Raw genomic sequence first — 16,711 nt, 5'->3', positions numbered from 1 at the left:
TGATTTTTATTAAATATACATAATTCCTTAATAAAAAAAGATTTATTACGAAATATGACAGTTTTGTGTATTTTTAAACAATATTAATGTTAAATTTTATATTATGTGGAGCTTTGCTATAATATATTTAACTAAAGCAAATACATTGAAATCAATTCATGAACTTTATACAATTCGAATTTTATACAATTCATTAAATCTGTATTTGTTATAGTTTTTACGTAAGCCACTTGCCAATATCAAGGAACCTGCTTGAAGTCAAGCAGATTTTTAAGGCTCATTTACCCACCTTTAATTCATTCGCAGATCATAATTTTGACCTAAACCAGAGAGCGATCAAACTCTAATTCAGTACCCCCAGAGGTATTGATTTGGAGGACTTAGTGACACCAACAGCTGAAGCACAAGTCCCCATTTAATACACGATGATTTTTTGGCCTGCAGGGTTCGAACTCCCCTTTTCACGAACACGAAGTCGTTACCAACCAGGTTATCCCTGCCCAAATCTGTATTTGACGAAAGATATTAAAATTTATGACCTCAACGTATCAGAAAATTATCACTCGCCAAATAGATATGATGATATATAAAAAATAAAATTGAACTTATAAAGCTATTATCTTAAATTAGTTCACAAGTAAAAATCGGCTTTATTTTTTAAACACTAATAATCTGCACAACGACAAATTTATTTTTTACAGCAAAGAGACACATAAATATTACTTTGGAAATGAAATTTCAATAAATTATACCTATTTTATCACACTGACCAAACTTCATGCGCGATTATCAATAATGACCATTAATAATGCAATTATTAATGATAATTATTAATTTAACAAAATTATAGAGAATAAAAAAAACTCGGTCACTATTATTAATTGTCAGGCTTATTAATTATAGCCAAATTAATTTTTTTAACCGTAACATATTTATGAAGTACTTTATCACTACAAAAGTGTCCGTTTAATAAGTGTTGAGTTAAGTCTTTCGCTAGCAATAACAGGAATGAAGGGGGATCCCCGTTTCAGATAACGACGAAAGAGTAAAAACGAAGGAGAAACGAGGATTCTAGTTGGGCGTCGTGACAGATTCAAGTCTTTAATATGATGCGAGCGGATGGCTGGGCACTTCCTTTTCTTTTTTCTCGTGTTATCTACGATGAAATAGTTTCTTCTGTGAAATAAGAATTGCGTATGATGTTTTTTTTAATTTAGTGTGATCTAAATTAAAGGACCTTCACTCTCAGGAACAGAAAGTTAGAGGAAATAACTGAAATCGTAGGTGAGTTTTACGTATTGAAAATTCTAAAGAATAATTAGTTTTAAATGATGGAATAGTATAGTTTTTTTTCCCTTTAATTAAAATCCTTTTGCATAACTTTTGCTTTTACTATATTATTTCCTGCGTTATTTGTTACTTTCTTCATTTTACTTTATTTATATATATATATATATATATATATATATATATATATATATATATATATATATATATATATATATATATATATATATATATATATATATATATATATATATATATATATATATATATATATATATATATAGAGAGAGAGAGAGAGACAAAAGAGATAAAAAGAAAAGAGAGAAAAATCTAAGAAAATTAATAAGTTTTATTTACTTCACATAAGCTGCAAGTATATAGAGCTCTAAGTTAAAAATATATAGAAAACATGAAAAGTAATGTAATGAAGATTAATGGAAAAAAGAAGAAAAAAGTTATTAAAATAAAATATTCTTAAAAAATATTTTAAAATAATTTTATTTAAAAGAAGATAAAAAGCCAGAAAACAAAATAGAGAAAATAATCGTCTGAGCTGATGACTTGAAAATCTTTTCATTATTTTGTTTTCCAGTTTTTTATGATTTTTTTTAAAATAAAATATTTTTTAAACACATTTTTTTTTAAATAAAAATTTTCTTTAAGTATTTTTTTTACATACTATTTGAAATATTTTTTTAATAAGTTTTCTTTTTCTATTTTCATTGATCTTCATTATATTACTTTCCATGTTCTCTCTCTTTCTATATATATATATGTATATAAAGAAGTTTTTTTTTAATTTAAAAAGAAAATATATAATTTCTTAATAGTAAAAAAGAGCCAAATTACGCTTCTGTTTTCATATAATGTAATCTGGTAAATTTGTTACGAAAACCTTTTCAAATCATTTTTGAAAATTGCCTGTTGTAAGTACATTTGAATTCACTACTCGCTTTATAGATTTCATTTCATATTTATTCTGTTTTTTCTTCATATTTTATTTTCTGTGATATAATATCTTCATATTTTATTTACGTGATATTTTTACCCCTCCGGTTTCTTGTTATTTTTATTTATTTTTTTTCTCCCTCTTTTTTCATTGTTCTGTAATTTTTTTCATGTTTTCTATACATTTTGAACTTATTTTGTGAGTTCCATTTACTTGCAGATTATGAGCAATACATAAAACTTATTGTTTTTCTTAATTTTCTTCATGTTTCTTGTATTTTATCATGCTATATATATATATATATATATATATATATATATATATATATATATGGGTGATTTTTTTTTAAACATGACAATTCGGACCAAAAACATTTCTTCAAATTTAACGTTTTCAAAATAATCTAAAAAATTTTTCGTATACTTAATTTAGTTACATTTATTAATATTTTATAGACAGCAGTGTAGTTTATTGACATTTGCTCGAAAAAAAATAGAAATTCAACAAATCTTGAATGTCGGGAAAATGACATATTAGCTTAGAAGCTTGAAAAACAGTAATTTTAAGTTAATAATAAGTAACTGAACTTAAGCCTTTATGTTAGATGGACCATAAATTGCTTAAATCAATTCTTTTTATCCACTGTAGAAAGAATCAATTTTTTTTTTGTTGCTGATATGTACAGAATAAAATTGTGTATAATAATCAATCTTTAAATAAATAAATAACTTTGATTACATCCAACCATATTACAATCATACATAAACTTGGTATTAGGTTAATATTTGCTTTTCCTCCTTACAGTATTAGCAGTTTAAAGAAATTTCTGGTAACACTTCACTGTCCTGGAATTCTTAAGCCAGGAAAATGACAGCCAGGATAATGACAAATTCGCCATTTTATAGCATATAACTTTACTTTAATTTAATATCTTGGCCTAAGACGTTCATATTCTGCAGAAAACAACAGGATTTCTTAAAATAACTCAGATAAATCTATGTAGTTTATGTTATTATTGATTTCAAGAAGTCAGGAAAATGACAACACAAAAACCTACTCATCTTGAAAAATTTTTTGAAATTGATTTTGAACCATAAAATTGGTTCTTTATTCATGCAACAAGACATGTTCATATAGGAGGATATCTAATCAATCTATTAACATGAGATATTGATTGCTGGCTCTATCTATTTTGGTTATAAACCACTACATAAAAATAGCCAGGAAAATGACAGATTTTCTTGGGACAAACAAATTATTGACAGAAAAAATTATTTTAAACGAAGTTTTTGTAAACAATACCCTCTGCGTATATTCTAGAAATGCTTACACCGGTGAGATAAAAAAAATTAGATATTGAAAAAAAGTTTTGAAGCTAGTTATTATTGGAAACCTTGTTTGGGACACGCCAGGAAAATTACATTTTAAAGTTCAATTAAATTTTTTAACTATACAAAACAGTCAATGCTAGTGCAAAGTTATTTTAAAATGCAAACAGCAATGCAATTTATTAATTTTTTTTAAAAAAAGTTCTTTTAGTATAATAGTATTAGATCTTGGAGCATGGGACAGTGAATTGTCATATTTCGTGAGAATCACCCATATATATATATATATATATATATATATATATATATATATATATATATATATATATATATATATATATATATCAGGGTTGGCAGGTTTTTGACATGTGACAGTTTTTGACAGTTTAAACCATGGTTTAAACCGTCACGTCAAAAACCTCACTGTCAAAAATGTCGAAAATGTCAAAAACCTATATTCATATGTGAAATTTAATTAATGCATAAAATTTATATATTTTTTAAAGGATAGTGTTTCTAAATATGTTCTAGAAAAAATAAATTTAAAATTTTGAAGAAACACTTATATTTTGAATAGTAACCAAAATCTTGTACTTTTGAAAACTCACATCTTTTGTAATATTATGTATTCATTTTCATGTGTTATTAAAACTCACATCTTTTGTAATATTATGTATTCATTTTCATGTGTTATTAAAAATCTGCAGTGATATTATTAAGAAATTTATTTATAACCAAATTTAGTGTATAGTATAGATTATATTAAAAATTAGACATTTTTAAAGATAAACATTAGCAGTTTTGTACATTAGACATCTTCTTTGAAAGAAAAATCTTTTTAATATTCTTTTAAATCTTCTTAATATTCTTTTTAACATAAGACAATACAAATTTAAGTGCTTTCTGTTAAATACACAGAGTAGTTAGTGTCGATTTACAGTATATTCAGCCTATTCATTTACTATGCTGAAAATTTAGTTTATCCAAATACTTGTGAATTTCATTTTGCTGAATATGATATAGTTTTGTTGAATATCTAAATATTCAGCTGTTGAATAATTACTTCTTGCTTTCAAGATATGCATTATTTGTATTCTTAATACAAGTGGAGAAAAAAAAATTAAGAGATAAAAATTGTTTTAAAATGGTAAGTGTAATAATTATAAATAAATATAATAAACAATATGAATTATATTTATCATTATTCATAAATATAACTACTTTTAAATTCAAATTAACATACTGGATAATAAAGATATTCGGTATAACATTAAAAAAAAATTTTTATACACTTGTATCTTATATCAAGTTTGTATTTATACAACATAACTTGTAAGTTCCTTATAAATATTAGTTATATGTTCCTTATATGTCAAAAATGCATAGTAATAAACTTTTAATTTTCTTAAGTATCAAAAAGAAAAAAAAATTTTTTTTTAAATATAAATATTTAAACAATTTTTGTGCAAAATTTTTCTGCACATGCATTTGAATATAAATTTCTGAGATTTTAAATCTGTTATTTTACCTTAATTTTAATTAAAAAATATTTTAAAACCTGCTGATTACCTATAGTATAATTAAATTTCAATATAATGCATGGCAACTGTTGGTAGTTTTGAAGTTTATATATTTTCTTGGCAAACTTCAGTTTTTGACATTTTTGACGGGTTTTTGACGGTTTAAACCAGTATTATACCCTTGTCATGTCAAAAACCACTTTTTGACGTCAAAAACCCAACCCTGATATATATATATATATATATATATATATAGACCCTCCAACTGCTACGGAATTTCCGTAGTTTCAGAAATCTTCTTTTCAGACGATAGCAAAATTAATGTCTTAATATTTAAAAAAAATTAATTTTAGCGTAACTTGTCCACTATTACTTATAAAAGTGCAGGCCATATGGCTAGATTCTTAAGTTCTGATAAAAGTTTTATGAGAGATCCATTTGCTTTAAAAATTTCTTCTTTGGTTCGCTACCACTAGAAAGAATTATTTTCAAAATCCTCATAAGTTGGAGGGTATATATATATATATATATATATATATATATATATATATATATATATATATATATATATATATATATATATATATATATATATATATATATATATATATATATATATAAAGATGGAGCTAATTTGAATTTCCGTTACATGGAAACTACGAAAGAAAACTACGAAAACTCCCTCGAACAGTCTGATAGCGAGAGGACTCTAACCCATGATCCGTTTACCACTGAGGATATTTTACGTCAGCTCTTCAAAAATCATAATTGCTTAAAATAAGTACTAACTCTCGGAAATTTTATGGCCATGTCAAGGAACCCTGGACTCCGCGAAACACTTTTTGGGAATCGCTGCTCTAAGTAACTATGGATATTTATGTCATCTTGCTAATTTTCATAATCTTAACAAGTGATGACGTAGCAAATGATCTGAAGGAAACTAAATCCATGCTTATCGAAAATCACGTGAACAATATTTTGCAATTTTCTTATTGAAAGATTCCGGAGTAGTATGATGATATGTTATCAGCTGATCTCATTATTATTTATTAGATTTAATGTGAATGTCCGATTGTCTACATGTGTTTCAATAAAAACATTTTGCTTGTTATTAATCATTTAAAAATAAATTTATTAAATTTAAATAATTTTGCAATTGGGTTAATTAGATGACGAACATAATGCCTGTAATCTTTCAAAAAACTTGGTAAATTTTGTTTTGATATTTTTTTGTATTTTTATGTATATTTTATACGAAGGAATTCTAAAAAAAAAATATTAGTAGTGCTTTAATAATGCATTTCATGTGGTAAGTTAAAAAATAACTATTTTTAACGGTGTTGCATGACGCAACTATTTTATTCTTTTTTGAAGCAAGAGATAATTCATTGTGTATAAAACAAAATGTAAACATTAATACTCTTAATATTTCTCGGAATATTTAATTTATTTTTTGTTTATTTCTAAATTTGTTTTATAATTAAATATATAGGTATTAAACTCGATAAAAATAGATAAATATTTAATAAAATTTATCTAAGTTAATAAATACCCTGATAAGAGATGCTCTAATGATTAACCCTGTTAACACAGAAATCTTAACCTGGAAACAGCGTTGGGCATTTGTGATTCTGAAGAATGATGAATAATTATTCAAAATCTTCTTGAATAATGAATAAAGATTTATTCATCAGTTAGAAATAATTTGAATAAAGAATAAATCATTCATTATATTCAATCATTGTTCTTTATTCATTAGTCAATCATTATTCATTGATATTAAATGAGAAAAAAATGATTTTTGTTCTATATATTTCTTCAAAACAATTCAATTTTGTTTCTCAGCTCAGCTTAACTCATGGCAAATACCAACTGATTTCTCCAGTAAGTGCTCTTAAATCTTTTCAAAGCTTGCCCTAATTTTATATAATTATAAAATCACAAGAAGAAACTGATAGGAGGAAAGACATTCATTTTTGCCTATTCCCTACATTCGGATACTGTAAGAGCATTAATATTTTAAGATTAAACTATTTTTTTTTTCGCGTGGAAATATCTTTTTAAATTATTTTTCGTGAGTGACATGATATCTTTTTCTCATTTTGTTTAATATGCATTTTTTTACATCTACGTGTGCTGTAATATAAATAATAATAATAGGCTATAAAATTTAAACGTAACGAAGAGTAGTAGAAATGTTTTAAGATGTGTTCATGCTGAATTTACGAACCGATCTAATTGGTTGGTTGGCAGGAATTTTCCCGAATGACATATGCGCGTGGCAACTATATTAACTTGTGCCACTCTGTTTATAGTAATAATAGGTCACATTTTCGTTTAGAACATTGAAACACTCAATCATTAAAAGTCTTTCTAGTAAGCTTTATGACCATTAATTCATAAGTATTACCGAAATTGTAGGAAATCAATTAGGATTTGCAAACGGGAGGGATACAGCAATCAGAAATTGAAAGTGACTGAATACAGACACTATTTGTAATTTAAAAAAAAATCTCTTAGGTTAGCGCCTATTTCTAGGCAGAGTTGTGATGGCTAATTGCATTGAACGTTCACCTACCAATGAGGTGAAGCGAGTTCGAATCCAAGTGATGGCTGGTGACCCACACCAGTCTCGCTCTGCGATTTAAAATATCCTTAGCGGTAGACGAATCACGTTTTAGAACCCTCATGCCATCAGGCTAACCGTGGGAAGTTTTCGTTGTTTTCTTCTCCATGTAACTCAAATGCCGGCAAGTTTCATCAAAAAGTTCTCCTCAAAAGCAAATTTCTCCCAATACTTGATTCAGGAGTTCCGTTGTCTTCTGGATTGAGTTCAAAATTACAAGGCTACGGAGTTGAACATTAAACTCAAAATTGAGTCGAAAGGTATCATTAGAAGTATAAGGGGGTACCCAGGCTGAAAATCAATTTTATAAGAAGGAATTCAAAAAAAAAATATCTGTAGTGCTTTAATAATGCATTTCATGTGGTAAGTTAAAAAATAACTATTTTTAACGGTGTTGCATGACGCAATTATTTTATTCTTTTTTGAAGCAAAAGATAATTCATTGTGTATAAAACAAAATGTAAAAATTAATACTCTTAATATTTCTCGGAATATTTAAATTATTTTTTGTTCATTTTCTAAATTCGTTTTATAATTAAATATATAGGTATATTAAATTCTATAAAAATAGATAAATATTTAATAAAATTTATCTAAGATAATAATAACCCAGATAAGAGATGCGCTAAAGATTAACCCCGTTATTATCACAGAAATCTTAACCCAATGCTTTGGATTAGGATCTTCAGCCTCATGCGGCAGAGTGAATTAATGTAATAAAGTGAAGAAATCCTACGGGCCAGTAATATAATATAATAGGAGAAATCCTATGTCACGGCACAATGAAGATGATCGTCGATTTCAACGTAAATTATTAAATCTTATGATTTCTACGTACCGTTATTTTATTAAAAATTTATAAATAAATTTATAATAGAATTATTTTATAATTTATTACTGTTGTATTACTCTAATTGCATATGTATTGAAATACGTTATGTATCAAGAGTAATAGAGCTTAAAACAACTTTCTATTACAAAGAATAGAATTTTAGGTTTAATTAGAAGAGAGAGATTATTTTTGTTCAATTAAAGACTGAAAATCATGTCATAAGGGCAATTTTCCAAATATCCTCCTAAGTTTTCTTAATTTTGAGTTTTACGTCCAATTAGTCTTTTTAATGTTTAATTATTCCGGTTTAAAAAAAATTAATTAGAGAAACTCGTTCCTCTTATAGGCATCAGCTACGAATTTTGTACTACGAATTATCTGATATAATAGTCACTGTTATGGCCTTTTTCGTTTTCGTAATGAACTAAAATTTTAAATTGTGTGTGATAGTTCTGCGAGACACTAAAATATCATTGGCATGCTAGTGGCTACCAAACTGTTATTTTTATATATGTTGTGAACTAATAAAATAGTGTAAAAAGCAAATTAATTAGGAAATGTAAAACTTGATTTAAATATTATTCAAAACTACAATTTTACACTGAGAGAAAAATTGTGGTCAAACAACCAGAATATGGAAAAATTCACCCTGTTTCTGGCTCTGTGGGAACAACAGAAGCTAGTAAATTTTTACCGCAGCGTTTTGGTAATGATTTTGGTAAATTAAAAAAAAATATATAATATAGTGTTATAGTATGCGATAAAATTTTGTAAGTGGGGTACAATTTGGTACTTTTATCATAGCATATCATAAATACCATTTAATTTACTTTTCAGACGTGTAATTTTTACTAAATGTTTGGTCATAAGAAAAAAAGTTTTTTTTTACCTGACGTGTCATTACCAAACAGTACGGTAATTTTACAGGATTTTTTTTATTCCACTGAAAGTCCTATTACCAATAAAAACACCACCTTTTATCTGCTGTAATTTAATAAGTAGATATAGTAAAAAGTTTACCATGTTTAATCTACGTTTATTATGATTTGTGTTAAATGATAATAAATAACGTTTTATTCAGATTTTTTTGTCATCGATTAGTTTTTTGATATTTAAATTCATACTCAGCCAGAACGACAGTTCGCAATTCCAAAATGGAAGCACATATACTTTTAACATTGAATTTAGAGCCACTTGAAACCGCATTTAAAATTAAGCTAAGATAGTTCCTATTCTAGCTCTGAAAAATTATGTTACGCTTTAAATTTGAATTAGTTATAAAAATATTATGTTTTATTCCAGATAGTGTATTCCATGTTCTGATTTTATGCAATGATATTCCTTAAATTTCTTGTAGGGTAAACATATAGTTCACTATTTTATATTGCTAATTAATTCACTAATTACACATTGCATTTTCTGTTTTTAGATTGGAATTTGAAAAAAGTTAATAAAGTTGGATAGTTATTCGTGTTTTAATTCTTAGAGGACTCAATTCAACAACATTGAGCAGATAATATGACGCTTAAACCACCAACGAAGAAGGATTTGACAGCATTTTTTGCTAATGATAACCATGACGAACCAGATGAAGTGTGGAATATTAGCGCACCGAAAAAGAAAAGCTTGTTTTGGTCAATATTGACTCCTTACTTAATAACATCTGTTGAAAATGGAACGTTTCGTCAAAACATCAAATTACTGATTGGTGAAAATCCAGACGAAAAATTAAAAAATCTGAGTAAAGAGTTGAATTTTGATGTAATTGAAAAAAGAGTGAAGAATATCAATCCATTTAAAAACATTCACACTCTTTATTTTGATGAAAATCTCATTACGTTATTGACAATCTTGAAAAAGAGACTGAATCGAAAGGCAGGTAATTTGTTGAATAACAGTGAGGGTAATTATCGAAAACTCGAGGCTGCTGCTAATATGCTAATGTGCAATATCGATCTTTATGAGGAAGACTCAAACAGGAAAAGTTTAAAATCGTTTATTTCCCCTTCTTCAAGTCAAAAGAGTACACGTTGGAAAATAATCATTTTCAGTCAAGTTGAGCCATCAAGTGTAATTTATGGATTTGGATTAAGTAGAAACTATTCTTCGAATTTACAAACAAATGCTTTAAAACACATTTTTAAAACAGCTGGTCTACAGCAGACTGTAATATCGGATATTATTAAGCTACTTCCTTGTGAACACTTATTGATTACGCTTCTTGAAAACTCATTTGGACATGTTATTCCTACACTCTTTAAGTCGCCATACATATTAAAGAAGCTTAGTGATGCTGATTATGAGCTAAATCCTTTGACAACAGATGTAAATGGTGTTTCAGCATTTTATTGCTGTATACTTTTAAATGATTGGAATCTCTTTCGCGTACTTTATAATCAGGCTTCCAGAAAGGATTATTTTCATCAAGAAAATGCTCCCGAAGACGATATTTTAAAAAAATTGACAGCCATACATGAAAGAATTCATGACGATTTCCGATCTAAAGGTTTTTCCAATACCTCTCAAAGAATGTATGATCTTATAATGCGTTTTAATGAGTATCATATTGAGATTGAAAGAGGTGTCACTTCTATAGGGCATGATTCAAAAGCACAAGTAAGTGAGAAACTCACCAAAACCATGTTGTTTATCATAGATAAATACTCAGAATATTTCCACTACATGAATGCAAAAACAGAACTTGATAAGTATGAAGATTTCCTCCAAAATTATGAATATCATAGAATGGTAGATGATTTAACTTGCTTGTGTTTCTTTGATCATTTCTTATCATTAAAGGTTGAAATAAATGAACAAAATAAAAAAACCTTCATTGAAGTACTAGCTTCTCTGTTTTTGTATTTTTTGAGCAAGTTGAAATTCGACAAAGACATTTTCTTTTCAGATTTGGTAAATTACAAGACTGAGACGAAAGCTAAATATTTCATTATTTTTTGCTATCGTATGAGGTGGTATAAAGCATTATCATCACTGTCTAAGGAACTGAGCAGAGGTCTACCTGAATTAAAAGATTCAAACATAATTAAAATTGTCGAAAACTGCTTGTCTGATTACCCTTTGATTAAAGAAGAATTTTCGCTAGCACGCCTCCAGATGTATTTAAAAATATCTGAAGAAGTTGAGTTTTCAGGCAACGAAATAAAATCTGCATTAGCTGTTTTACGCACGCTGCAAGTCATTGGAGAAACATTTCGAAGCTCAAAGAAAGGTAACATAATAACTCCATTATTAGAATACTGCATACCCATCAATGTTGTGAAAGTACTACGTAATATTCGAGATAACTGTTTGTCCCATTTGCATGCAAGCTTTACTCAAGGCAGAAAAGCACTTGAACAACAAAGTTCGTTTCTGTTAGAAATCCAAAAAGAATTAAAAGACGTTGCAGAAGCATTTGAGCCCATATTTGTGATGCAAATATTTCGTGTCAGGGATTTCATGATTACTTATGGAATCGAAGAATCAAAAAAGTACGACAATGATTTGTTTAAAAAGCTTAACGATATGAAAACCGAAATATATGATTTGAAACAAGAGCATTATGGGAACCAAGAAGACAAATACATTTCAATATCAAGTACAATGCTAGACTTGATACCAGAAAATAATGAAATTAAATATGATCGATTACAAGTTCATTGTGAGGGTCTGAAATATTTATTGTCATTTATGTCTAAACACTCGAATCATTGTGATATTGATGATTTTATCCAAGAAGTAGATAAAATAGACAATATATATTTAGACGGTAAACATGAAGATTTATCTAAAGACTCGATAAAGGAAATCATTGATGTTTTTTCTGAACTGAAGCAGATATTTATTTCAAAATTTGGGGGAACACAGAGAAATTCGACAGTAAAATCTTTTCCAAACTTGAATGTTATTTTCAAAACCGTAATGGAATGCGAAATATTTTCTCCAACAGATCAAACGATAATAAGAAAAAGTTTTTCAGAGTTTTTAGACAAGGCTAAGCAACAAATTATTGATCATGTAAACGGCACACAATCAAGCACTGAATTTGATGAATATTTAAAATACCTAATTAAAGAAAAAAAGGTAAGAATACAGATAAAACAAAGTAGGCAAAATACAGACGAAGCCTTAAACATCTTAAACAATAATTCGCGTTCAGTTGAGGACATATTAGGTAAGAAAGAAGAAACTTGCTTCAAACTTATGACTGCTCTAAGTGATGATATATATAGAAATGTAATTCCAAATCTATGCCTTACTAAAAGCATTCATGATAAATTGAATGACTTAAAAACCCAGAAACTAGATTTTCTATTGGGGAGGATGAAATATTTGGAAGAAATATTAATGAACGATGATGATTATTTAAAGAAATCACGAATTTATGGAACGAGTTTAGAGTACAGAGATCATACGAAGCGACTCCTAATGCTCCGCTACACTGAGGAAATGGACACTAAAACTGCTTTAGAAATGCTTCTCTTGGACTGTCTTGAGATCTTGAAGAAAAGAGATGCGTTTAAGAATCTATGGCTTAAATCTACAGATCTATTCTTTGGTATAAATATTCGAAATACTTTGTCCCATGGTTGTCCTATTTTGGAAGTGTCAAACGATCTGCTTGATGCTAACAATTTACCAATGGAATTTATAAACATTGCTTTAGAACTTATCGAAGATCAAAAAGCTTTAAGAGCATTATATGAGATCTCGCGAAAATCAGGATCACAAGGAAAAGAACTGCGGTTGTTTGTAGAGAACAATTTAGATGACAATTCAGATCTTAAGAAAACATTAGTACAAAGTGAAACATGGGAGCGTTATTTATTTCTATTTTTGAACTGAACTACCCTTGTAAATTCTAAATTTAATGCAAAAATTACTTTTTCTTCTAAGAGTGATATTTTTAAATTGTATTTTGAATTTGCTGTAAAAATCAATTTTTTAAGGAAAAAATAGCCGAACGAGTGATTTTACAGTACTCTAACATTTTATTTTGTTTATTACATTATAGGTTTTTAGCTTGTGTGTGTAAAAAGTTTTAAAGTAGGGCTGTTCTGCGAAATCTCTTTCGCCATAAAGCTTTTTAGCAGAAAGCATGCTATTTTTATACCTCTTGTTATTTCGTAACAGTTATTTATAACTTTGTTAACTTTTATATATTCACCTAGTCAATTTTTTTCATCAGGGTAGTACATAAAGTTTAAAATTGAAGCATTGTGCTAGAAAATCAAACTGATGATTTTTTTCATTTGAATAAAAAGAGTTTGAAAAACTCCCTTAAACCTTTGACACAGAACTTTTATTAACCATATTTTTCACAATTTTTTAATTATTTTGTATTAATTTAGGCCAAACAACATGGCTCACTTCTAATTTTTTTCCTAACATGGCTCACTTTTTTTTATAGGTAAAAAATACAAAAATATATTTAGGTTGGAAATTAAAGCGTCATAGAAAGATAAATATAAGGGATACCGGTGTACCATCTGCATCAAAGGGCTTACTGAACTACAGTAAGCCCTTTGAACTGAACTACCTTGTAAGTAATGAACTACAGCAAACACTGTATTTCACCAGTTTATAAGTGTTTTACAATTTATATATAATGATTCATGTATTACAACAACAAATATCTCTTATTCGGACAAAGCAATTGAATCTCATGATTGTTTAAAAAATTATTATTTAAATTAGAATAAGGTCTTAAAAGATTACTTACCTTTTGTAATAGAGAGGGTTCTTATTTGTGTGATTTGCTACGACTGCTGGTTTAACTAGAATGCATGAAAAGTAATTTTTTAGCATAAGGCTTGCATAGAGTTAATTTAGTTAACCGAATGGATTGTGTACGGAAGGAAGGACAATAACTTTCTTTTCTCAATATCGAATAACCTAAATAGACTAAGTAATCATAGTGGATTGGGTTGATAAAAATGTACAAGCTCTCTTTCAGGATCAAAACCAAAATATTTTTTAATTATTGTAATAATGTTTTCTAACAAGTACTGTACAATACATACTGAACATACATACTCGCTTTACGTTAATGTTTTGTGTATGTACAATTTTCTAAATTATGTCAGAATTATCTAATTTCATACCTTGTTTTCTTTCGCTGAAAGCTCTGTACACTGTGTGTTCTGTAATTACTAATCGCAATTATTTTAATATATAATATTGAGGTCATCTTTGAATGTTTCGTATATGTACAATTTTCTAAATTGTGTCAGAATTATATAATTTTATACCTTGTTTTCTTTCGCTGAAGCTTTGTACACAGTGTTTTTTGTAATAACTAATCGCAATTATTTTAACATATAATATTAAGGTCATCTTTGTATGTTTTGTATATGTACAATTTTCTAAATTGTGTCAGAATTATCTAATTTTATACCTTGTTTTCTTTCGCTGAAAGCTTTGTACACAGTGTGTTCTGTAATAACTAATCGAAATTATTTTAATATATAATATTAAGGTCATCTTTGTATGTTTTGTATATGTACAATTTTTTAAATTGTGTCCAGAATTATCTAATTTTATACCTTGTTTTCTTTCGCTGAAAGCTTTGTACACAGTGTGTTCTGTAATAACTAATCGCAATTATTTTAATATATAATATTAAGGTCATCTTTGTATGTTTTGTATAGGTACAATTTTCTAAATTGTGTCAGAATTATCAAATTTAATACAATGTTTTCTTTCGCTGAAAACTTTCTATACGGTATGTTCTGTATTAACTTATCTTAATATATAATTTTTAGGTCATCTTTACATGTTGAGATCATTTTTGTATGTTTTGTTTACAATTTTCTAAATTGTGTCTGAATTAAATTTTATACAGGAAACGAAAGAAATAAAAACAAAAACATGACCTTATACCTTGGATTCGTTCGTTGAAAAAAGTTGTATTCAGTGTGTTCTACAATAACTAATCTTAACCCTTTGTTTACGGTATACCATGTTGTACGGCCACATGTGGTCCACATGTTATACCAGCCGTAAGCAAAGGTTAATATATAATTTTGAGGTCATCTTTGTATGTTACGGTTTGTTTAGATACAATTTTCTAAATCGTGTCAGAATCATCTAATTTTAAGCCTTGAACTCTTTCTCTGAAAACTTTGTAAAGAGTATTTTTCATAATGTCTATAATATAGAATATTATATAATTTTAGAATATTTATAAAAATGGCACCTTTTATAGGACAACTAATAATATTTTATTTAAAAGAGAGATAAAAAAAAGTTATCGAAATTTGTTAAATCACTAGGGAGAAAGGTGCTATAACTAGTGAGGAATCAAAATCAGTTTAATTGCCCGATGAGCTTTGAATGTACTTCGAAATGTTTCATCTCTGTTTCTTCTGGCATTCAAACAGATTTTGGTATTTTTGTTATTTAATAGCGTTTTGCTAAATTTTTGAAATGTTTTTGTTTTTATACTTTCTTAAATATAAATTTGCGAACCCTAACATCTATAGTTTTTTTTACATTGATTCAAATATATATATATATATATATATGTTATTGATAGTTATTTCTGAACTATGTGCATTACTAGCATTCTCACCAAAAAGATTTTCTGTTGATTGAACATTTAATATTAATACAAAGTAAATTATGAAGTGTGTTTTCGTGTTTTGATTTTGCTGTATTTGAATTTAGTGTGTATAATTTATTTTAAGGTATGATTGGATGTTTTATCATAAACAAATGTTTTATATTTATTTATATTATCTTTATGACCGGTAATTTAAATAAAATAAATTGGTAAATAAAAAAAATAAACTTTTATTCTCTATGTTTTATGTTATCTCTTGTTGTTTGTATGTGATTATAAAAATCTTTTAATTAGAAATCAACTGCTATACTTGACAGAAGTTATTGAAACTAAAAACTATTTCCTATGGAGATCTTGTGTTCAAAATTAGCATCAGTGTTTTTTTATAATACACTGTATCACAATAAGTTCAGGTGATGGCAGAAAACGATATTAGATCATTGATAAAATGTAGATATTAAGGCACAGGAAGATATGTTTTTTGATAGCTATTGTGGTAAATATAATGGCACACAGACTGCGCCGAACCAAAAGACATTACAAACTCAAAATCACAGGGCTCCGAAATAAGTTTAATGAAATAAACCCTGACATAAATAAAACAT

General features: G+C 27.3%; 1 protein-coding gene across 2 annotated transcripts; it reads left to right on the top strand.

Moving 5' to 3' along the window:
- The first annotated feature begins 1,084 nt into the window (after positions 1 to 1,084).
- LOC122271449 (uncharacterized) lies at positions 1,085 to 16,276 on the top strand. Of its 2 annotated transcripts, none has more exons than XM_043052740.3 (2): positions 1,085 to 1,280; positions 9,972 to 16,276. In XM_043052740.3, the coding sequence occupies exon 2, from the start codon at positions 10,061 to 10,063 to the stop codon at positions 13,385 to 13,387; it is 3,327 nt and encodes a 1,108-aa protein (XP_042908674.2). In that variant the 5' UTR covers positions 1,085 to 1,280; positions 9,972 to 10,060; the 3' UTR covers positions 13,388 to 16,276. The 2 variants fall into 2 exon arrangements, with proteins under 2 accessions (XP_042908674.2, XP_042908673.2); XM_043052739.3 differs by having other exon boundaries at positions 1,085 to 1,284.
- The last annotated feature ends 435 nt before the right edge of the window (positions 16,277 to 16,711 follow it).

Source organism: Parasteatoda tepidariorum, chromosome 9 (genome assembly GCF_982258835.1).
Source record: "Parasteatoda tepidariorum strain Cologne lab strain chromosome 9, Ptep-v5.0, whole genome shotgun sequence".
In the NCBI taxonomy this organism is placed as follows: Eukaryota; Metazoa; Arthropoda; class Arachnida; order Araneae; family Theridiidae; genus Parasteatoda; species Parasteatoda tepidariorum.
This window is presented reverse-complemented; position numbering and strand designations above follow the sequence as displayed.

Bases quoted from the DNA above. Each gene is read 5' to 3' on its own strand.
- LOC122271449 (XM_043052740.3), top strand. From the start codon at position 10,061: ATGACGCTTAAACCACCAACGAAGAAGGATTTGACAGCATTTTTTGCT.